Source organism: Gasterosteus aculeatus, chromosome 20, assembly GCF_964276395.1.
Source record: "Gasterosteus aculeatus chromosome 20, fGasAcu3.hap1.1, whole genome shotgun sequence".
NCBI classification, from domain to species: domain Eukaryota; kingdom Metazoa; phylum Chordata; class Actinopteri; order Perciformes; family Gasterosteidae; genus Gasterosteus; species Gasterosteus aculeatus.
Window position 1 is genome coordinate 11,302,937 of NC_135707.1, and position 24,637 is coordinate 11,327,573.

At 42.2% G+C, this 24,637-nt stretch overlaps 1 protein-coding gene across 1 annotated transcript; it reads left to right on the plus strand.

The window, feature by feature from the left end:
* Window positions 1-1,610: 1,610 nt before the first annotated feature.
* Window positions 1,611-24,194, plus strand: spaca6 (sperm acrosome associated 6). The gene is made up of 9 exons (XM_078095247.1): window positions 1,611-1,633; window positions 20,296-20,340; window positions 20,523-20,594; window positions 20,838-20,861; window positions 20,941-21,018; window positions 21,472-21,572; window positions 22,209-22,365; window positions 22,864-23,044; window positions 23,186-24,194. Exons 6-9 carry the CDS (start codon window positions 21,474-21,476, stop codon window positions 23,262-23,264), a joined length of 516 nt encoding a protein of 171 aa, XP_077951373.1. The 5' UTR covers window positions 1,611-1,633; window positions 20,296-20,340; window positions 20,523-20,594; window positions 20,838-20,861; window positions 20,941-21,018; window positions 21,472-21,473; the 3' UTR covers window positions 23,265-24,194.
* The last annotated feature ends 443 nt before the right edge of the window (window positions 24,195-24,637 follow it).

Here is a 24,637-nt window from a genome sequence, read left to right on the forward strand (position 1 = left end):
TACAACAAACCTCACTTGCATTTCCTGCTGCTACACAGCTGCTGCCTTTCTGTTCTGTATTTTAAGTTCTCTGCATTTCCCTCTCGGCTTGCTGATGTATTGAAACTCAAATGTGAAACTGCCCTTTGCTTCAGATTATTCTTAAAATATGACTTGGGATTTGCCAGAGCTGTCATTATTATCTCGTTGTGTGCCGTAGCTGTGAAGACCCCTTGAGTTTATTATTTTCCTTCGTTTTGTCTTTTAGGCCGCCACATTATTTTTCTATTGCTTAATCTTAATGTCTTCTTGATAAATGCCCTCCGAGACTTTATTATTCCACATGTTTGTTAAACTCCTGTACAAACTGCCATGTGTAAATGCTCAGGCCCTACACGTGTAATGTTGAACTGTTTATTTATTTTAGACCTGCGCCGTAAGAGTTGTCGGGTGGGTCAGTTCCCCGGGTTCCCCCACTGGTTCGCGATCGAAACCTGCCAGAGCTCCTGACTCCCCTCGGCCTCCCGCTCCGCTGTCTCAACAATTAAATCAGTCAAACTGAGTGGACTTCCCACTCTTTCCTTCCCATGAAAAATAGATAAAAGCATCGGCTGATCTAATAGTCCACTTCATGACCCACATCACAAAGGAGTTGTCTTATAACAAAATATTTCACCTGCGTGTCAGCAGTTGCCATGGAGATTTTTATCTTTTTTTTCTCCAAATCTTCCATAGCCTTGAACAACCGTTTACAAACCTTCCCCCTCCCCCATCTGCCCCCCCCCCCCCCCCCCCCCCCTAATCCCCCTCGTTGCCCCCCTCTTGCTCTCTCGCTCCCTCTCCCTGCAAGCTGTGTCTCTTTCCTGTATGCTGGGGGGCCAGCGGAGGGGAAGTACACAGAGAAAGAAAAGCACTGAGTTCAAGTGCACGATCTTAAAGACACAGCTGGCTTCAACATAGATGGGCATATGACACGGGGAAAACAATGGTACAACGGGGGAATAATGACGTATTGATAAGACACCGGGACGGTATGTGGATAATGTCACATACAGAGGGGGTTTAGAAAGAAATGTGAATAGGAAAATGGAGAAAAATGTCCCCACCCCTTTTTTTTCTCCATGTGTACTCCTCCTATTCCCTCCCAGCTTCCTTCAATTTCTGTCCCTCCCTCTTCTTCATTCCTTCCCTCCATGCATGCACACTCTCTAACACACTCTCTAACACACGCACACACACACACACTGATACATACACGATGACTGATGCCTTCTCTTGCATTTTTCGTTTTCTCACCTCTCGCTGCACCACTGAGACTTTTGTGTGTTTGTCCTCCCTTTATAGCACACAGCTGAACGGGTTCTGCACAGTTCCAGCACAACCTCGTGAGGAAAAGTACGAACACTTTACTTTTCTTCCAACCGTTTATCTCTTTCGTGCACAAGGCACGTTTTTCTTCAAAGTCCTTAGTGTCGAATGGTGAAGAAAAGAGAAACGGTGCCTGGTGAAGAGGAGATGAGGCAGCAACGGATAACATTTGACAATGGGGTGAAATGGAGATGCATGTCAGGAAGGAAAGCTTGAACTCCGGAGTGAAGAAGAGGAGACGGGCCGAAGGAATCAAGTTGGAATCGAGAAAGAAGCGCGGGAAAAGGTAAAAAAGAAGACTAAAAAGGCTGATCCATACAACATAATTTGCATGCATTGTGTAATTTTCATCCTTGAGCTGTTAGAAAAGTAATTATTCCAAAACAGGATTCCTATCTTATTATTGCTATCTCGCTGCTCTTCATGCCGATGTTCCCGTTGTGCTTATCTAAAGTCATTTTCCTTCCACCCACTCCTGTTGGAACATTTTGCCCGTCTCCACGCTTCTCCCCTAACTCCGCCGTGCCTTTTATCCACTGCAGTTGCTTGACTCAATATGTGCATTTGTTAAAAGATCTTTGAAGGGTTTAGTCTGCTTATTGAAGCCCGGTGGTGCTATTATTCTGCATGGATCAAGGTATTTGTAATTATTTATATATATATATATATTCTGTTAGGCAGTGAATTTGTTTCCCTTGCTCTGGAGTTTCAGCTGATATGAAACAGTTGAAAAGATGCCATACTATTTGAATAATTTGTCCGTCACCCTCCCTACTCTGGAATTGACACGTCCCACCCTCCACATCCCCTCACTGTTTGTTTGTAGACTCGGTATGCGTCCCTGAACTCTATCTCACAGCTTCCCATAACTCCTCTCTGAATAAGCTTTGTGCCCTTGCTGCTCTCACTCCCTCCTCGCCGCCGCCGCGGTCTCAGCTTTGCCTCCATTGTTTAATATCGACAAGTTACTGTTGTCCTCTGCACGTGCGATCGAGGACCTGTGATATATTCTTAGTCTATTCATGCGTTTAAACAGCCATCTCCATGGAGACCTGATGCAAGCTCTCCGTGTCCGTACCCCCCTACCGCATGCAAACAAACTCACAAAGACACCCTGCTTATCTCTCTAACAGGGTGTGCCATTTGGCAAAGTGCAGAAATAGTGGATCGGATGGCAATAGCGGGATGATGGTGGTCTTGATAGATACGCATGAATGCACGTTTCACTGGTGGCTTAATACTGGAACCAAAGACTCCATAAGACAATCTGAATTATTGGTAGCCGGTCTGCATCCATAGATGAGATTTAGCATAACTGTGCTTCATAACAGTTATATACAGTTATTTAAACATGTATTTGGGGTTGGTGGACCTAGTTGAATATAAAAGAAACAACACGCATACATTTTATTCTTGATGTTCCCATGGTCAACTACAGAGATGCACATTGGTCCCCCATTCGAGATTAATTAAAATAATGAAATAACTTAAACCAGTTTACTTTAAATGAATCCTTTAGGAGTACATATTCCAGCTCACTCTGAATATGGAGAATCAATGTATCTTACAGACTATCAATTGGTGTAGATATTGTCTTGATTAGTCGATTAAAAGTGCCCATTTTTGTTCAACCAACAGTATGTAAGCGCAATGTCTAATAGCTATCACAGTAATGGGTAAACCAGTTAATTGAATAAGTCAGGGCCTCTAAAATCTTGGCTTTACCTGTTTTATCAGTGTAGTTAATGATTTATTCCTGTCAATTGACCAATTGTTTTAGCTCCGTATGATCGAACATACATGCAGGAAGAATACTGACCTTGACGCCTGACTTGCATCACCTTATTGTGAAACTTTAGCCTGCAAAATTGAAAGTTTGTTTGGTATCGTCATGTAGCACGTCGCTCTTCCAGTTTAGAGGACGTCTGTTTGCCTCCTGTGGTCCAAATACACCTGACAGCTGACGCTGTCTTTTGGTATCAGAACTTTGTGTTTTCAGAGCATGTTCCGAGCACAAAGTTCTGACCACTGATCGTTTTGTCTAAGGCGAATAACAAATTCCTTAATAGGACATGCCTATAATTCAAGATTAATGTCATACACCATATTTTTGAATTGCTGTGTTTTGCACATTTCATGAATCAAATATGAGGTTTCATAATTTTTTGTATAAAATGTTCAAATAGAAAATGGCAGATTGTGGCATAAAGACCATCTTTCATATTAGAACCCTTAAAGCATGTGAGTTTTTTAAGCATTCAGTACATTTCTAATGAACAGCTTTTGTATAATAATCCTGAATACATTGGTAGAGATAATGGATCACCCTGGCGTATTGCACTGACAATGAACCTATTGGTTATTTAAAGCCTTTTCTACTTGAGGGGCGCCACTTACTGATCCCGGCACATTTAAACTTTAGAGTGCGGAGGAAGCATTGATGTGTTTCACTTTATAAAACATAACCCTGCCTTCGCTATCAATTATGTAGCTCGGGTGTGAAAAGGGCTGCGTGCATGCAGCAGGATCCCGCGCAGAGAGAAAGTATTGCACCATGTGACCGCTGTGGATGTACTAACAATCTCACAGTATCAGCAAGCGCTATTCCCCCCGGACCCGGTGTTCTAGTTGCATCAGTGTTTGTCAGGCCTTCTCTAGGACATGGGGGGGGGGGGGTTAAGAGAGTTCTATCTAAATACCCATAGGGCTTCTCTAATACAAGCAAGCCAATAATATTTCTCGCACTTAAGTTTCTCCTGATTAAATCTCTAAATGACGTTCTTGTGCATTGTTACAGTCGCAGGAGGTGCATGTTGTTGTATTAGTGTCATATGCTACATAACGTTGTTGCTAGATGGAGATAGGGAGGCCTTTTCTTTTGCATTGAGGTATACAAAAATGTACTTTTTATTGCATTAATCTGGCAGCTATAGTTATATATGATAATCCTGTAAAACATTTTTAGTTTAAACTAGTCAGAGGTACAATAATCACATGAGCTTTCATTACTTATACATACTTACTTATACTTCCGATGCATCCTGGATGCAGAATATTAAATTGTTATTGAGTCATTTCTTCTGTAAGTTATGGAAGATCCAGATGCTACTATCTGTGAACCATCTTTCAGTAACCTAGTTGATGTCCCTCGTGCATTCAGAAGGACACAGACTCTGTGAGGTGGGGGTTAATATTTGCATGGTGTAGGAAAGTGTTTGGAGGCAGCAGGGAGAATTCCCCAATTCTGCATTAGTACTTCTCACCGTTCCCTCTTGCCTCGCCATACTATCTCGTTCCCCTCTCCTGCTGTTTTTCCTCCTGCGTCTCCCGCTACATTTCATCTCCGTCTTTGTCTTGCACTCTTTTTTTTCTCTCTGTCTCATCTTTTTCTTCTATGTTCTGTCTGGTGTTTTGATCCTCCCCATCTCCCCTCTCCTTTCAGGCTCCTTTAGATGTTTCAGAGACTGTCAGGAGTTTTGGGTGAAAAGAGAGAGATAGTGAAACTGTGCGTGAGTTGGACAATTCTAGCACAGCTCTCTCTCCTGCAGCCATAGTGTCTTCGTAAGTATGTCAGTCATGTATGATTTATGGAGCAGGTTCCTGAGGAAAGATCTCTGTTGATGTCATCAGGCATCGTCTGTTTATAACTTCTGGTGAGGACCAGGACGTTGAAGCAGAAAATAATTATCACCCAATTACCGGTTATCAGTGTCGTATCAGAAATTGGCTGTCTTACCGGAGTTATATCTCAATGCAAACTGTAAGAACAATTGAAGATTAAACGGCTAAGCCATATACTGCATCAATTATAATGCAAAATGTATTTTTGTAAGTTTAACGTTTTGTTGTGCTCTAAATTAATGATTGGTATATTTAACATTTCTTAAAAAAACAAAACCTTTTAACATTTTAGTAGTTTGAATAAAATGATTCATTTTACATTAAATAAAAATACAGATTTGATAGAGCCCTAAAATGTGTACAAGCTTTAAAATAAACTGGTTTTAGGTTTTACTACGTCTCCTCTGGCGACGGCATTCACAAGGCTTTCCATTATGCTTTGCAGTGATGCACATGCGCTGCAGTTGCGCCGCAGGTGTCGCGTCACACCACGACACCCTCAAGTGAGTCGGGCACAGAGGAGGGAGGAGAGGTTGTGTGAATGAGAGGAAAGTGAAGATGATGGCATGAAGGAACAGACGATCGGCATGGAAGACACAAGTGAAGCTTAAAGGAAGAGGGAAGGGTTTGATGCTGGAGAAGTGGGAGCATGTGAATAAAGGAAGGTGAAAGGGAGGCGGAGCTATAGTTTGTGTTTGTCTGCTCAGTCAATCATGAGAAAATGCGTTCGTGGTTCAGGGCACATCATCTCCTAAGCAATGAAAATTCAGTCTGTGTGGTGGGCAGCATCACAGGTTAACGTGGTGTAAAAAAATTACACACTATTAGGCTAGAAGAGATATCGCCGCAAACCGACTTCTACACAGACTCATAAATCAGTACTGGAAGTAAGTAGCTATTCTGGTCAGCGTGGGTCGTCGGGGGTCACATCTGTAAGATGAAAGCAGAGGCTGTGGTTGGTTGCTTCCACAGAGAGATGCAAAGGTCACGAAGCGGCCCGAGCTCAAACACCAGACTCATTGTTCAAGTTCAAGGTAACGCCGAATGGGGTTTTCATTCAGTTAGCTTGACCTCCTGTCCTCCTACAAGTTGCTGCTTTTAAACAGACATAATCAAACGGTGTCCGTGGCAACATCTGACGGTTGTGTCGTGCTTTTATAATTGAAAACTAATTATGGTCCGTTTCATTTGTTTTTTCTTTGTATGAGCATTTGCCATGGCAGCGCTGGTTGTTTCTTTTGAGTCTCTTTCAAGATAGTGTGGTTGTGTGTGTGTGTGTGTGTGTGTGTGGACGCACTCACACGTGTCCGGTCTTCGGGTGTATCCAGTCTCTTCTCGCTCAGACAATGAACAAGGTCACAGCCAGAGGGTCAGATGTCAGGCTGGCGTTTCCCCCTCCTGCTCCTCCTCTAGCAGCCCCCCGCCCGCCTCTCTGTTGTGTCTGTTCAGTCGTCAGCTCCTCATTAACTCCTCGCAGGGGATTTCCTGTTCGCCTCCTTGTTCCTGTTGAAGCTGGACCAGCATATTGGCTCTTTCTTTTACAAAATATGAATAATTCAATCTTTCATAGTTATTTTGCTGAATATGCAAGCTAACTGCCTAAAAGTTGTAACTACACACTTTGAATTACAAAACTAGTCAGAGCACACTGAACCGGCCTTGGGACGTTGTAATTGATGACTGCGTTCTCATTGAGTACTGTGTAACACACTCATGCACATACACACACACTAACACACACACAAACACATAATTCACAGTCTGACTCACCCCCTTTAACAGAAAGTCAATAACAATACAGGGATGATTAATCAGTCCCTCTTGTGGCCCCTCCCTCTCTACTCACCACCTTCCACTCTCTTCTCAACCCCACTCACCCTCTCTCAGCTTAGTATTGATCTGAATGCATTTGCTTCCCAATTATCCGCGAGGCCCCCTCCCCCCATCACGTAAACACTGCCACAGCTTCGAGCGGCCACAAAGAACCTTTCACACAGGAGTGTCTCCCGTGCGCGCGGACAACACTACCACGTGTGCGCGCATGCAGCAACAGCCAACGCACATTAGCATGCGCGCCATCTGATACTCTGACTTAACTGCATTGTGTGGGGGGATTTGGCTTGATCATTCTGGAGTGCAAATTCGGAGGGTCCTTTTCATAGTGCAGGTGCGTTATGTGTGCTCATATGTGTTTGTATGTTGCACACACTTAAGCCTGAAGACAAGGCAGCATTCTCAAAGGTTTAACTGACAGCTCTTTGGACTCCCCTGCTTTCCCCCTTGCCATTCTGGTTGGTGGCACACAGGTTGCCATGACACCAGACTGTTTTGTCTGCCCTTTGACCTCTTTAAGGGGGTGCTGTGGTCAATCAGGCATTACATGCGAGGGGCAAATAGAAGGGAGGCGAGGGAGGGGGATGCATTTCCTCGGTAGAAAAATTGGATCCAAAAGGTTCCTCTATACATCCGCTTTGTACAGAGCAGAAGGTGGGGAGCCTCCGAGAGGCTCGCAGTGAAACAAAGACACATGTGCACATACAGACATGGCAGCGCTTTGCAAGGGTAAATGAACTAGGCTGCAGCTCCCAGGGGGGTGGGGAGTTATTATGCTCATTGTGCAGTCGGCCAGCTAAAGCTGTTTGGCTGCTTCTTTTGAAGTTATATTTATCAAACGGGAGCAGGAGGCTTAGCTCTCCGAGCGGGTGCATCGCTTTGTCCACTGCTGAACGCATGTGTGCATGGAGATTGCTTTCAGATGGAAGATTTAAACGCTCTCGAATGTTGATCCACAACAATTTTATGTTTCTGTGTGCCACCAGCAATGTTCATCCTCTATCCCTTTGACCGGTGAAATTCTGAAATCATATCATCCAATCGAGAAAGAAATAGATATCGGAATGGGTTTGAATATGCTCGTTTTGAAATAATGAAGATGATATCCAAACATTTATTCAGTGGCAAAACATTTGAGCGGTAAGTGCAGCTTTTTAAATGAGGCGAGTCAATTGTTTTCAGTTCATGATGACCCTCATGCTGCTACGATGGATACTGTACTTATAGCAGACCTGCAGAGTGTATAAACAGTAGAGGACTGCTTCACCAAGACAAACATTTAGGGTGGGTTATAAATGGGGCGACTTGCTCCATAAATTACCTCTCATGCTCTACTTATGTGACACACATCCCACTTAAGAGGGTATATATATATATATATATATATATATATATATATATATACATTCTTTGCATTCCTTATAACTCAATACCAACATCAAAACCCTCACCAGTGTTCACATTATGGGGGGACTATGAATCCTGGATTATGGATCCTGTATTAATCTATATATATATATAATATTTGAATAATATGTCTTTGTTAGATACTTTCAGCGAAGATTGGAATGTAAACGGATGAACACTGTATCCGTTTTTTCTGGTTTGCGATGACTTTCAAGTGACAAGCGAGTGTTTTATTTTGGAACTGTGAGCATCTCACAAGTAGCTGTCCGTAGCTGTTCATAATCTTGTGCAGTGACACTTCAGCTGTTGCTGAGATTGAACCTGTGAACTGTTAAACCGTCTTTCTCTTCACATGAAGCAGCTTTGAGTGTGTGTGTTTTTTGTGTTTCAGTCTGCCTCTGCTTCTTGTCTGAGGAACACCTGCTACACTTTGCATTGATTTCAAGGTAACAATATTCCATGTTATACACTTTACTTTCACAGCTTCGTACCGGTTTAAATGTCTATTCATCTGTTCACCTCAGCCTGGATCCATGGTAGCGTGTTTTCTTTGGCTGCTGCATTTAAACCTTTCAGTACACAATGGAAATAATGGCTTAGACCAGCGATTCCCTTTTTAGGCCACGCACCCCCCTACATCCCAACTGGGTTCATGCACCCCCAATCCCTCAGACTTAAAAATAAAAAATAAAAAAAATGGAATCAAATTGGTTTAAAATATTTGGACCGCTGTTAAATGTCGCAGTGTGAACACAGACCGAACAAAGGGGCAACTGCAACATTGTATCACATTAATTGTGAATCAGGACAAAGCCAAAAAACTACATAGGGCAGGGGGGGGACTCTCTCTCTCTCTGTATCGCCTCTGTCTCTCTCTGTCCCTCTCCTCTCTCGGGACTGATAGCTTCAGACGTCCACCTGACAGTTTCCCGATTTCAACCAGTTCAGCATTTTTTATAGATGTTGCCGGAAAAGTTAACTGACGTTAGCTGCACAAACTAGGCTAACATTAGCGTAATGTTATTAAATTGTACATTTTAAATTTAATCTTTAATCTGCAATAATCTTGCAAATGGTAGTTATATCATTCATGTCTCTATTTTGTGTAAAAAGCCAATTTTTACAAATATTTAATATAAATTATTACTCCATTAAACCACCATAACATTCCTCTCGCGCACCCCCAGGCGTCCCCGCACCACACTTTAGGAATCCCAAAGGGGTTTTCAATGGACTACTTAACATACACACACTCATTGCGTGAACACAAACACTGTCTGTTCTATATATTGCATAGTGTCAGTTTAATTGGGTTAACCTAATTTAAAATGACACATCTGTGTATGTCCAATCAGTGCTGATGCTAAAAGTTTATTGAAGAAATAAATTCCACAGCATGTGCTTTATTGACCTGAGAAAGCTGATCTCTCCTGCTGCCGATTGTGCCTTTGTGTGCCAGCAGGCATCCGATAAATAAACTCACAAGACTTCAATAAGTAGTCTTATGCCTAAACCCCAAAAATACATCATCTGAAATAAAGTTTCTCTTTTACACAAAAACAGCAAAGTCATCTTAAAAAGACATTAGTCAGACTGGAGAGAAACAAAATAAAACTGTTCTTAAAATCAACAACTTTTTTTTGTTCAATTAGTCCTTAATTCAAAATAAGATATGAAAATATGCACACACACACAGTCTTATTTGGGGGGATACATCCGTGATTCAAACTTTTGGCTGTGTCAGAATTTCATGAGGAAAAAAATGTAATCTGCACTGACAGACACATAAGATCGAATAATTACTAATTAGTTATATCTTTATTATTTATTGTGAGCCAAGGAATGGCTCGCAAACACACAAACATATTTGTTGACTGATTCATGCATAATTAATTGTGATAACTAAAAGAAGCTTTGGACCGTTATCTAAAATGGATCATTTTATCTTTATCTCATCAAATGATCTTTCTATATTTCTATATATATATTATTGAAGATATTAAAAATATATATAATCACAATTATTTAAAGTCAATGCTTGCACACAGTCCTTTTACAATAGTTATCAAAAGATTGTGATTCAAGACTTGTCTAAAATATTTTTTTACGATAACACAAATAGACAAGCAGCAACATTTCAAAGTAGGATGCCATTTATTCTGCGCTCCTTTATTTGGAATAATAAAAGGGTAACCCATTTGTTATTGCCGGATACCACCAATTCACACGCACACACCTCAACTAACTCAAAACCTTCGGAAAGATTCCTCCATCGTACATTTTTTTGGAAAACTTTGAAAGGGTGGCGCTAGGACACACACCAATCCCTGCATACGTAGATTGACAGTTGTGCCATGGCAACAGTTTGGCTAGTTGCCAGGCTGTTAGAGTTGCCAGGCAAAATGTTTCCATGGCAACATTCAATTTGCCATCTTGTCCAAAGCAGATTAGGGTTGCATGGAGTATTGCTCTCACCTGGTAAATTATGTGCATATTTCAGCAGGTCAGACTGTTACGCTCCAAAATTGCAAACATGCCACATAAAAGGGACGTTATCCTCATTCAGAACTGTTTGACTCCGATGAAAGGCAGTTTTTCTGAAATAGAAACTTGTCAGCTTTGACACATGTTGAAAATCAGCTGGTGCTTTCAGCCTTGAGGTGTTTTTCCCCAGAGATGCACCATGTAATTTTACGGCATATCGTGGTGTAGAACGTCTTGAGGGGCTCCGTGCTCAATCTGTGAATTGTTCACGTTAAAACTGAGACCATTAAGTGGGATGTGTGTCACATAAGTAGAGCATGAGAGGTAATTTATGGAGCAAGTCGCCCCATTTATAACCCACCCTAAATGTTTGTCTTGGTGGAGCAGTCCTCTACTGTTTATACACTCTGCAGGTCTGCTTAAGGGTGGAGTGAGTGGGAGGACAGCTGTCATTGGCACTGTTAAACTGCACTTCTGCATGATTTGAATGTGAAAGTATTGCAGATGTTGGCTGCAAAGTAGAGGAGTCGTCAGGTGCGTGTGAGTAAAAGGAGGCGGGGGGGGGGGTCTGAAGACGGGCTGGTTAAAAGGATAAGAGGCGGGAAATTGGGGACCCATGAGGGCTGAAGCATAGAAAAGGTTGAGTGAAGAGAGGAGAATGAGAAGGGGGGAGGTAGGGTGAGGGGGGGATGCAGAGAGTAAAAGCGACGGGGAGCAGCAGATGGGGGAGGATTAGGTCTATAGACGCATTCCAGCAAAAAAAGAGTGCGGAGGAAAAACTAGGAAACAAATTCACCTGGCGACATATTTAAATTTTCAGCAGCACGTTGCTCAATTGGCTAAAGGGTTTTAAGATGAGTTCTTCCTCACACGGTTTTGTTCCATGGATATCCATAGCCATCTGATGAACCTCACTTCACTATTTATTAGAAGATGGATTAGAAGTGCAGGACTCTTTAATCAGTACGTTGCAATTCTGATCTGCACCTTTATGCAACAGCTTTTTATTGGTATATTGTTTTTTAACATCTAAAACCTTTAAATATGATTTACATAGCAACATCGCCCACGTGAATCTGTGCTCCGGGTGATGTAACACTTATAGCTGCTGGGATGTAGCGTTGTGCCAGCAAACGTGGTGCTGTGGCATTCAACAGCTCCTACAGCGATCTAAAGAGGTGTTGGTTTAAGGGTTGTTGTTGTTGTTTTCACTCAGTCTGACGTGTAAGAAATTCCCTTTTGGCTGCGAGTCACAAGTCACCCCGATTTAGATATCACAGCAGACCTGATGGTGATGACAGCGTTGCGGCAGATGGCATTTAACTCCCATGAAAACCTGTCAGCTATTAAGTAGAATCAGACAGCTGATGTTGATGAAATGCAGGATGGTGGGAATGTGTAAAAGTGCAAAAGCCAAACAATACGACTTAATAAAGCATCAGACACAATGATAGTTGCTGATATTGAGGAAGTTGGGGGATGACACAGTATGCGTGTGTGCTTGTAACATCCTGTGTGTAACAATGCCAGGAGAGAAGCCGGCACAGACGCTGAGTAGAGAAGTGAGAGGTCGCCTCCACAGTCACCAGTAGAGGGCAACAACTCCTAAGAAATCGCTGGAAACACAAGGAATGAACATATGAAATGAAGCGTTTGCAATTGTCCAACTGTTGGCCTTCAAATTAAGGTCCGACCAGCGCACACCGAATGACCTGGCAAATTCCCCAATGGATGAACACATCTAACATAACCACACCTGCATGAATGGTCACACGCCTAACCACATGAATGAGGGAGGGCATTTGGGATTCTAGTGTTTTGCTCAAACAGGAAATAAGTGAGGTGGACAGCTGACTGGTAGACCGGAGCCAGACGCGTACACGTATACGAGTATGTACAAGCACACCTTTGTCCTGCAGTGAGGACTCTTGCTGGACAGCAGCCCTACAGCCTGTGCTCTGCAGAGTGAGGTAGTTGGTTGTATGGTTTCGCATAATAAACAGCATGGAGATAACTGTACAACCTTCTAGCTTTCCCTGCGGAGTCACTCCTTTCCTCGTCTAATGTGCCACCGTCAGAGGTAAGTGGGCTACTACCGTGTGCGAGGATATCCCAGTGGTTATCGTCATGAATCGTTCTTTTCAACTGCGATGATGTCTGTCCTCTGAAAGTCTAGTCCCACACTCTCCCATTGGGTGAAGTCCCGATGGGCCTGTTTGTCATTTTGTGTGAAATATTTGTTGCAACTGGGCACGTTTGTTAGGCCAGCAGATATAAGCAAGGATAATAATTTTATCCATGATCATACTTCAGTCAGTTGTTTAAACTCTATTAGTGTGGAGAGGGGGGCTTAATTTAGCTTCTATTTTTTATTTTTGTATTAATATTTTCTTTTGATCCGGGATAACTGATCAAAACCTCAAGACTATACAAATGTTTACGAAAACCCTAAAAAAACACATTTCTGAAAAGAGAGTGTGTGAGTGACAGAATTACCGTTTCTCTCTGTATATAACAAAGTGCTTTGCTGTTGAGATGACGGATTACCTGACTGCGCTTGACAGTACATTGCATCCTTAAAGCTATTGTGTGTTACAACAGGTCTATGAGGACAAAGTTGTGCTTTTACTACCACTGCACTTCCATGTTACCACTTTCCGCAGTCCTCTACGTCCATGTCAGCCAATGCGATCACAATTATTTTTCCTTCCAGTTTCATTACCCTCCTCCTCCCACTCCTCCCCTCTGCTTGTGAGACGGCTGGTTGAGACAGCAGCTGTCTGCAGTGCGTTGCAGCCGGCTCGACTCCCCTCCTTGAAAAAGGCATGTATCAGGATTGTGCTGATTCGGCACTGTCAGTCGAAGCGTTCTTTATCAACGGCAGCACCGTGCCGCTCTCCTGTCAGAATAGGCGGCTGAATGTCTGGCAGGTTTAAGGTGTGTGTGTGGGGGTAATGTACATGGGAGGAAAGAGCTGTCTGCCCTGCCTCGTCCTCCCCGTCCCTCGCTGTCTCATACACCGATGTGGTAGAGAGTGGCCGTACCAGTGATTGATAAGAGTTGGCTCATTTTGCAGCATGGCAGATGCTGCATGCTGTGCATATGTGGGAGCGGATCGTTATGCAAACATATACTCAAACATCCACGCACGCTGCTCTAACTGTTCAAGGTTGGAATCGAGAGAGAAACGCCGCAACCTCTTCAGATACAAAGCCCCATGGCCTCCTTGATGCACCCTTAAAAAGTACTTCATTCCCTTTAATGCCTTCTATCATACGCAACATACACAAGTTATGAAAACAGGTGTGATGAGAACATCTGTGCAGCCAAAAATAATGCCGCCTCCCATCCCTCGAGACTAGAGAACTGGAGCATCCTGAAACGGACAAGGCAGACACCATCCCAGACTGATGATGTCATCCCTGTGAAACACTCCCAGTGCTTTGTCTCTCTGTGGCACTGCAGAGTGCAGCCGCAGGCGCACACACGCACATACACACCCACACTCACACACACCTGTCTGTGACATTCGGGTTCATACACTGCTTATACCAGAGAAGGCTTCTTTTACTTGGTGTTTAACCAGTTAAAAGGTGTGCTCACACGCAGCATTATGACAAACAGAGAGAGGCTCATGCACTCCATCATCCACTCACCATCAGGGTCTTGGTTTTGTTAAAGTACAGGCCAATTTGTCTTGGCTACATTAATGCAGGAGCCGATAGGCTGTTTGTGCTGCGCAAGCACAATATTATACAATATTGCACAGAAGCTCAGATTGAGTGCAAAGGGACGGTGCAAAGCACGCAGCGCGCATCATAGCAGATACTATTAACGCCATCAGCATGTTGTTTCTATGCAAATCCAGGTGGCATTGCGGTGTGATTGCGGCTGTAGGATGGAGGATGGAGGAGGATGCTCCCGTCGTGCATCTGAGCTGTGAATAAGACGATTATATAGAATAAGATCAAAGCGTAAAACGCATTTAGCTGCACTGTGTTCAAAATACCCGCTGCTATTTCGACTCAGACATTTTTTTTACATTACTTGCCCCTTAGGCCATGACATTTTACACTGATTTACTGTGAATGTGTGACACATCGATGGGGATCTCAGTGTCAGAACACTTGGAGGCCATTAATGATGCTTACACATCAAGAGTAGTATTCATGCTCTCTCACTCAACACACAGCCAATCAGCAGGAGCAAATTAGATTCTCTGTTTTTCTGAATTTCTCCTGCGGCAAAATGATTGTTCTCCAACAAACCCAACTTCCAGTCTCGGTCTTCTCGGAGAGTATCACGAATGTTAAAATCCAACTGCCTTCAGAAGTGAACTGACAGAGCAACTTAACAGAAATATATAATGTCTACAATATGAGTAGAAGAATTTAAAAATATAAATATAAAAAATGAAACGTCTTTGTTTATGCCTTTTTTTTTCATTGTGTTGAAACAGCCTTTGTTTGGATCAATTTGATCGTACCAGAAAGCAAACTGCACACTGTCCATCTCGTTTGTTAATCTGTATAATCAAGACGCATTGTTGTAATTGGCAAAGCTTCCCACGATGGGTTTATTTAATGCGTTTGGTGTCACTCCCGCTGCAATTTACAGTTGTTTTGGATCAACACCATAAATCCTGTAATCAATTTGATGATGGTATGATTGCTGTACACGTAGGAGGAGGCAGTAATGGCGCTCTCTCAGGTTCACGACACTCCTGGGCTTCATATTTTCTCTCCATTCTCATTCTATTAGATTCTGACCCTCCCCCTCCATCCCCACTTTCTGCTAGCCTCTCCGCCACCCTCCCCCTCTCCCCCCTATCGTCTGCCTCAGACACACACACACACACACACACTGTTCCTCTTTTGTAGACACACATACAAACACACACGTGCATGCAGTCACTGCATTCTTATTCACTGTGTTTCCACCGCTCACACGTTCACACGAAGCTCACAGACTGGTGTGTGTGTGTGTGTGTGTGTGTGTGTGTGTGTGTGTGGGCATTGGGGCGGTGGGGCTGGGGGGGGGTTGCGGGGGGACCGGGCTAGAAGAGATGTGAGGCTTGAAAAAATGTGAGGAAAAGGGGGGAGACGGAAGGATGAGGAGGGAATAGAGGGAGGAAGAGGGACAATGAGAGCAAAGAGAGACTATAGAGACCATGAATGCAGCACCGAGGGTGAATGAGTGTGTGTGTGTGTTAATGTGTGCGTGTGTGTGTGTCGTCCGAAAGTGTTGGATAGCATTTGCTATGCTTATGAGCAGGCATGTGAAGCAGGCTTTTTACTCTTTACGCTTTTTCTTCTCCTCTTGTGTTTCTGATGCAGCCGTGCGGAGACAAAAGGTGAGCAGCAGCTGTACAGATGTTGCTGTTAGTCAGGCAGGTAGGTAGAGAGCAGGGAAATGGAATCAATACTATTGTCTGTAACCTACCTGCCGCTGGGCTCTGTCTGGCCCCGGCAGAGACCATCAGAGGGAGGGAGAGGAAACACATGCTCACTCTGACTGGGAAGAGAAGAGAAGAGGCCGGCTGCAAGGTGATATTCTTGTCCCTTTTTTTACATTTTCACCCATGAGGCAAATGCAGATTAAGAATTTTAAGGGATGTTTATCGATGATGAAGAGCCGAAATGCATTTTTATCTGAAACTTTTTCATCACTTATTCTTTCTTATAATTTTCTTTGACCGTAATATAACCAGTTACTGTCACCTTGTCACTGTATATGTTTTTAATTTGAGAAGAGGCTGTCGTCATATTTTACGTTTCATGTTTCATCCCGATGCGGATGAAACATGAAACGTAAAATATGACCATTTTAATTCACACATTTATTAAGAAACATAAAATATGACCATTTTAATTCACACTTTTATTCAGACCTTGCTAGTAAAACTCTTAGAAATGTCTGAAATACCTCTAATTATATTTATCTTTAATACATCTGGCAGGTAAATTACTAGAATTAGCAGCTGTCAAGGAATTTAAATGTCATGTCTGGCACTGTTGAGCGATAAGCTTTTACACCTGCTGCAGTGATCAAGTATTTGTTCAACGTGGAAGTCGTCGTTATTTTTAATTTTTGATGCAATATAAAAACAAATTGGATGCCGTCAAAATGGATAAATATTCCAACGCTAAGACAAGCACACCAGTTTGTATGAAACTGGGAGATTGAGTTGTTCCAATGTTGGACATGGCGTGTTTGATTAGGAGAGGTATGTTTGTAACGAGGATGGCGATGCAACAACAACAAAAAGAGGCACAGAGATACAGTCGGCAGACGCGATCATTTCTGTTCTGCTCTGTGATTTGGCATAAACCATTTACAGTGTTTTATCTATTCTGACATGAGATTTTATTTATATTTTAAACAAATCTTGAAGTTCTTCCGCAGAAAAATCCACAATTAATTTCTAGGTGAAGTTGTGACTCGTGTGTGGTTTTCACTCGGGTCTGTTCCGGCTCCCATGTCTGTCACATGCAACATGTAACTGAGACGATCTTAAAAAATCACATGTCTGTATTCCAAAATCCTTCAGGCCTACAGTAAAAACTGTAGTCACACCTTATGTCCATTAAGCAGTTCAATTTGACGCAGGATATGAAGCAGGCGCCGTTATGTCACTTTTGCAGTGAGGTGTTTTTTATGTGGTGAAAACGAGTCATTTTACGTGACAGAAAATATGCAGATTTCCCTTTTCCACATCATACAAACGTGTTCAGTCTTCCCCAGTCAGCATGTGTCATTCGGTCTGTCTACCGGTGGGTGGCATCGACTTTCTGACAGTTCATTTCCTTTTTCATCACCAAAATATACAGAAAGTTTTACATTGCTAGGTAAAAAAATAGCTCCAGCTTGATATTGTCGTCTGAAGGTTCCTCATTTTTTCTTTCATTCACAGGTGATTTTATGTCTTGTGGGCCCACGTTGTGTTTCTCTTGTTTCATCTTAACTGGTAGGTCAGAAGACAAATCCTGTCTTGCTCTCAATATTGGACATTTTATGACTAATAATTGCGACATTTGTACTGTATACTCCTGCATAACTTAACTTAATGAAAATTGTCCTTAAAGAGATTTGAAGGATTAAACCTCAGTAATTCTCAAAAGACATAAAAGACAACATAGAATAATCTATAATTCTGCTAATGTTTCTTCTTTTTTTAAACGGTGTTGTGTGTACGTTGTAATTTGTTAGTGTTGTGTGTTTTCTCCTCCACAGTGGGCTAAACTGCGGCATTGCTGCGATTATTATTATCTGTTACTTGTTACTTACTCGTTCTGGCTGCATTGCAATGCGAAAGACAGGTGTGGATGAAATTAAGGCCAATGTGTGTCAAATATTAACACTAATTGAGCCGATTAGTTTTGCCTCTGATCTGCAGCAAAAGAGGCGACCAGTCGGTGCCGCAGAATCCAAATGTCAGATGAGGTCATTTCTTTGTCTCGTCGCAGCGACTCTGCGTTTTTTTCATTAAATACGTTTCATCCCCGCAGTTTTTGTACTTTGAATAAATATGTAAAGCCCCTCTATGTATTTTTTCATTTCTCAGTATGCCCCTCTGTCCCTGAGACCCTTAACCTGTGAGGTCAAAGCAGGTCACAGGTGAGGTCCTTGGGAACAGGGCTGCATTCAGTTTCAACGTCCTTCAAAAAAGGAGCATTTTTGTATGTAGAATATTTCAGGATGGAATTTCATTTGTTTTGTTTCCGTTGTTGTTCTCTCGGACCGCTTACAATACAAAAACATTCTGATGATGAATTATCGTGTTTTCTTCTGGCTGTAATTTCTTAGTATGTAGTATTAGTATTTCCTTTTTCACAATAACTTTACCTGTCGTGATGATGAAGAAGAACACCCTCCTCCTGCAGCACAGACCCTCTCAGGGGGAACAACCCTACTGGCTTGCTTTGTGTTTTAGGGCTAATAGGAAGACAGCCGAGGGTTGTGACCCCGTCAGTTATGTCACTCGGGAATCAGTTATTTGTACATCATGTTTAGGTTTTGTGCTTTGTAGTATAAAAACTGCCCCGTTTTCTACATCATGTCAATAAAGTATGCCAAAAAAAGGTTGTTGTAATGTTGGACTTTATTTTTTTAAATACATGATCCGACACCCAAAAAACTGTTTTCTTTCCAATTGATCTTTTTTTTACAGTGAGCCAAAAGGCTGCATTTTTACATGAGGCACCATTTCTTCAACTAAGCGCAATTCAAAACCTCTTTGATTATTTAGTATTCTTTGAAAAGCTTAATATTTTTTTTATTCAACATACAAGAATTTATAAATGGTCCGGAAGATTTTCTTTTATCAAAACGCCTTGTTGCAACACAGGCTCTAATTGTAAAATGCATTCAAACGTGCCGCAGACGTGTATTTGGAACGTGTCTGACTCTGTGAGTCCTGCAGCAGACTCTTGCCTAATATTGATTGGCTTGTCTGTGTGGAGACGGATGAATGCATTAGTACCCAGCTCACTCTGCCACTAGAAATATATTAAGTTCATGTATTAGGCACCCTGTCTGGTTGCCATGGAGATGTGCAGGGAGTGAGGGACCAGGGAGGGAGGCGGGCGGGGGGTGAGAAGGATGGGAGACCGAGTGGGGGATACAGGATGTGATGAGGCAGTCGACTTGATTTGTAGTCCTGTTCCCTCTTCCTCCTCCTCCTCCTCCTCAGTCTGTCACTTATGTCCTCACTTGCCTCTCGAACCCATCTTGTCTTTGTTCCTCCTTGCTTCATTCTCATTTTTTTCTCATATTATTTTGCCACTACTTCTCAAATCTTAACCCCATAAGCGATTATATGCGCCGTCGCTCTGAGCGCTCATTTTTATACTGATGATCCTTTTGTTCCTTTTTCTGGGGGAGGAGGGGGAGGCTTTTGCTCTTAGTTAGACTTTTATTCTATGTGCATGTTTCTTTCTACTTTGTCTCTCTACTACACAAGCATTTAACTCCCTCTTTATCTGCCCCTCTCCCATACACCGCTGCCTCCCACCTTGGCTCGCTCCATCTCTGTGCTCTGCAGCAAAACTGGTGCATTGAGGCAGCAGGAAATCGGGGTAGACAATAGAATGGTGGGAAGTATAGTAGGAGAGTCTGTGATGCTCTCCTTTCATGCCCAAGCATGTTGAGGAAATGTGAGCTGAGACATTTATTAAGATCTCATGTACAATTTCATTTATTTCTATTTCAAAGCATTATTTTTTTTTAAACCTGTGAATAACATAAATGCTTGGAATGTTTACGAGTATGGTTGCTACGGGCTCTGGATTCAAATGAACACAGTTCATGGAGAAACATTTGTTTGAGGTTGTTGCTTATGCTGCAAAATGTGTGCATCTCCTTTGCGTCTCGTGTGCGTTTGCTTGCTGTTCAGGACTTCTCTGAGCTGCTTTGAGTGCTTTGTGGATGGTTCAGACAGTGGTCGCCTGTGTTGGGGTCACATTGTGACTCAAAATAATGTAAGAAATGTTGACGCCTGCTTCAAGAAGCTGGACCGCATATTCAACCACCAAGAGAGAGTAATTGAGGCTGGAAGAGTGGGCAGAGGTTATGCAACACAACTGAAAAAACTTCTGAATGCAGAAATCCTGCCTTTGGTGGAAGAGTTCGACGAAAAGCTGAACAAAGGTAGCTGAACAACTGCTCCTATAGACACACAACTGCACAATTAGACGAGTCTTTAGAGCATCAGTATTCGTGGACAGTTAGAAATTGAAAATGATGCCCTGAAGCACACAATTCACCAAATATGTGTTGAGCCATATATTTCATTTGTCCTCCTCCTCCTCCTCCTGCTCTCCATCCATCAGACACAGTGTACGAGGAAAGGTTGCAGACGGCCGCAGACAATTTCATTGCAGCTGCCTCCAAACTGCCTAGAGGTGAGACATGGTCTCTTCCCCTTTTCCTTCATCTTTTCATCCATGGCAAAGCCCATATTAGATCATTACAGCTCCCTTGGATCTCTGTACTCGCCGTGATAAGATAGTTACGTGATTACAGCCCTTCAAATACTGTGCAGAATAACGGAAACACGTCACGTTGAACCCATGCCTCTGGATCCTGGGGTCGGATCAACTTAAATTTTAGTAGTTTGAGTTAACTATCTCCATTTGTTCTCACAGTTTCTGGATGCTTCCCTCCTTGTGGTTAGTGTTTTTTTTTATCTCTTCAGCAACATCTTTTTGTCACAAAATGTCTTGTGTCAGTGTTTTATGCACTCGTCAGGTTTTCAGAGTGCAGGCGCCGTGTACAACTGTGTTACCTGCCAGTACGACTCCTGTGAATTCCCTCTCGACTGTCCAGGTGAGTGCTCATAATCCAACCTATTGGGTTAGTTACACTGTTGTATCACATGTATAAATACAAAAAGGTGTTCTATTCCAGACTCGACAATTCCCTACATGAGTACATTCTCACCCTGATAAGCACCAGCTCTTGGTCCTTGAAATGCTTCGTTTATTTATCCTTGAAATGCTCTTAGCAGAAAGTTTGAAAAGGAGACCAAGGGAACCTTTTATTTCCACACATTACATCTTTTCCCCAAGGTACTCTTTAAGTCCTTGGCTTCTTTATGCAAGGTGACAGTGGACTCCCACACACGATGGTATTCATATCAACCTTGTACAGTAGAGCCGCTGTTTAGCATATCATCACTTTCACTCCATTCCTCAGAGAATGGGCTCAAGTATTATCATTAAGGTCGGCTCAGAATGCAAGAGCTGCCCCCTGTGAATGTTATCTGTGTCTGTGTGTCAGGTATGGACATTAATGCGACGGAGAACAGCAGGAGCCAAATGTGGTGCAAAGTGCCCTTCCTCTTACCAGACAATATTCAGGTGATCTGGAGGGTTGCAGAGGTACGCTTTGCACACGGAGAACCTTTCAGTGTCACCGCTTCGGCTTTTAAGGAACAGTTCAACAGGCTTCTTCTTCTTCACAAGCGTTAGATGAGAAGATGACAGTGAGCACAGCTTACCATGAAGCCCGAAAGCAAGAGGAAGCTGCGGTTTCAACAAAATATCACTGACTCGGAGCAGAAAGTGATTTATTAATAGAAATAATTTGTAGAAACATTATGGTGCAAAAGAGTCCAAATTATGTTAACCTTTATCGCTGATTCTCACAAACACAGAACAATTAGCCTTGTAATATATTGTAAAATAGCAAACTCACGCTAGCCAATGTGTTATAATAAGTGGATCTTTATCTGAGTGCTATAGCTGAGCTGATCGTAACACACACACTTTTTCACCCCTTTATCTTTTTTTACACTAAGCTAACTAGCTGTTGGTTATACCTTCATATTCCCAGACAGAAAGGCTCCTCTGACTCAGGGTCAATGACCTGACCTTATCTCAGTATCACAGTGGTATCTCCCTCGTAAATACCAACGCATTACCCAAAACATGACTTAAACACACTTTAATTCTGTCTTTGCAGCTGTGCACATTATCATAAATGATTAGTGTTTACGATGATATATGCCTGAACAGGTGAAAACTCAGCAGGTGGATCAGTTTAAAGAAGTGACAGCAGGGGTGGACAGGCTCTATTCTATCCCTTCAACAAGCTTGCAGCATCAGGGCACCTACCAGTGCGAGATCTTCTCAGGCCAGCGCTCCATTGTCAGGCTTTACTTCTATCTCACAGGTAACCAGATACACCACTTTTGAAGGAGAAAGAATTGAAGACTGTGATTAGTAGTAACTAAGGTTGATAAAACTCCTTTACGCTTGAGAGAAGAAGATAAACGGATGCCGTATAAATAGATGCAGCATAAATTGGGTTTGAATATTAAAAATAGCTTTTGGGGGCTTTTAAAACACGTTGAAAGTGAAGTAGAAGAATGAAAAATATTATTCCTCAATTACCCAAAATTATTGACAGTTTATGAAACTACATGAAATGTAAATGAGTAGATGAGTATTCATGTATATACAGTACATTTCATACACACACAAAGCATCCTTTAGATTAAAAAGTGTAAATACACCATCGGTAAATCTGCGCCAAAATGTCATCCAACATTATTACAAATAAATTCTTCCTACTGCGTAGACCTTTGTTTTTATTTTAACACCTTTGCTGTTTTTATGTCCTGAATATGACTAGAAATGACCCCCTGTATTCTTTCTCTCTCGGTATAAGTGACCCCCGAGGTTTCGTCAGGCCACACAGAGCTGCAGGAGATATTCGACCTGTCTCTGCTCCCGGGAGGACGGTTACTCCCTGATCCTGGTGCTTCGGCCTGCTGCGTCCTCCTCTCCTTGCCTCTGCTTCTCACCGCCTGTTTGACGGCCCTGTTCCTCCTGTTGTTCCTCTCCCTGGGGTAAAACAAATGTTTTACTTCTACGGTTTGAGACATAAACAGCAAAGAAACACATTAATACCGGTATCTGTATAGTTAAGGTGAATGCAGAGAGGAGTTGGCATCACATACTGATTTACATGTTTTTCTTATCTAACGCAGAGCGTTGTATTGGTCATCAAAACCAAAGCAAACACCTCACGCCGGACATGCCGCAAGAGATGAGGATTTGGAGTTCTGAGAGTTGGGAACATGCGTGTTGTGCTATAAAAGTATTTCTTCAAACCTTTGGTCTTCTATGGAGCATTACGTCATAGTTTACAAAAAGCCTGTGTTTGAGTCCTTCCACCACTAGAGGGCAGGATACAGTTACGAGGCATCTGTCGTGTTTTGATTTTGCCTTCAAAAAAGTCATATTAGACTGAAATGTGCAGATAACATAGGCTCTCCTTCATCCAACTACAACAAATATGCTGCATTGAAATGCTTTAAGTCAGAGAAATGTCTAAATTAGACTAAAACTCTAAAATGTATCACTCTGTTGATATATGACAATTTACCTGTCACATCTAAATATTTGCTGAATTTTGAATGCAGTGTTGTCCAATTGCAATCAATATAATCCACAAAACTAATTGATACAGTCAGCTGAGAACTTCAAGCCTTCGAGTAACCACAAGGAGGTAGAAGCACACATAATGTAAGAAAGCACAAGAAGAAGAAGAAGAAGAAGAAGAAGAAGAAGAAGAAGAAGAAGAAGAAGAAGAAGAAGAAGAAGAAGAAGAAGAAGAAGAAGAATACTTTTTGTTACATTGTCGCATCACGGCTGGAATACAAATTAAAATCTGAATCATATGTGATATGTTGGGAAAGTACACATATTGCAAAACATAATTAATTAATTATAATAATAAGTCCTAATAAATGTTGGCCAATAGATGATTTGTTTCGAAGCCAAAACCCCTCTGATGTCATAGCCTTTGTGGACCTTTCTAGACGGAATAACAGTCAGAGTGAGAGTAACTCGACATTACATATTCTCTTTATCCTTTTGTACTTTGTACGGTGTGACATCAAACCCTTTAAAGTTGGAAATGTTGAAGAAGTCCCTGGTGTATACTGCCGACTTCTAATGTTTAAAAAGCTCAAATAAACATGAATTAAACATGAACAGTTTTCTGCTTTTGGACTTTGCTTCTTCCTTAAGAAGGAGTAAAGGTCTGTACCTGGTTGCTTTGGATCATTGTGAGTTACACTTTTATTTTTTAATTACCTGCATTTACACGATTTCTGGCATGATATTTGACATGATACTAGCGGTCAATATTAGATCATGAAAAATGAATATACTTCCATAGCCCACCTCACAGAGAGATTCATGTTTTCATGAAAACATGGCCTCTGCTACTGTAGTTCTACACCATTGTTGTGGTGAACATAGCGAATGGTTACCGACACATGTACATAAAGCAGTTTAGTTTCTCACTTTGTTCTAAAGTCAGGCAGACTTTAGTGAGGCGGAGTGTATGGTCCAGCTATCAGAGGTGTGAATAAACAATAAAATGAATGATTGAGAAAAACCATGACCAGTAATGCTACTCACTCTGAAAGAGT

Coding starts and splice junctions, on each gene's coding strand:
- spaca6 (XM_078095247.1), top strand. CDS start 21,474: ATGGACATTAATGCGACGGAGAACAGCAGGAGCCAAATGTGGTGCAAA. Junction 21,573..22,208: donor TGATCTGGAGGGTTGCAGAG/GTACGCTTTGCA, acceptor ATGCCTGAACAG/GTGAAAACTCAGCAGGTGGA. Junction 22,366..22,863: donor GCTTTACTTCTATCTCACAG/GTAACCAGATAC, acceptor TCTCGGTATAAG/TGACCCCCGAGGTTTCGTCA.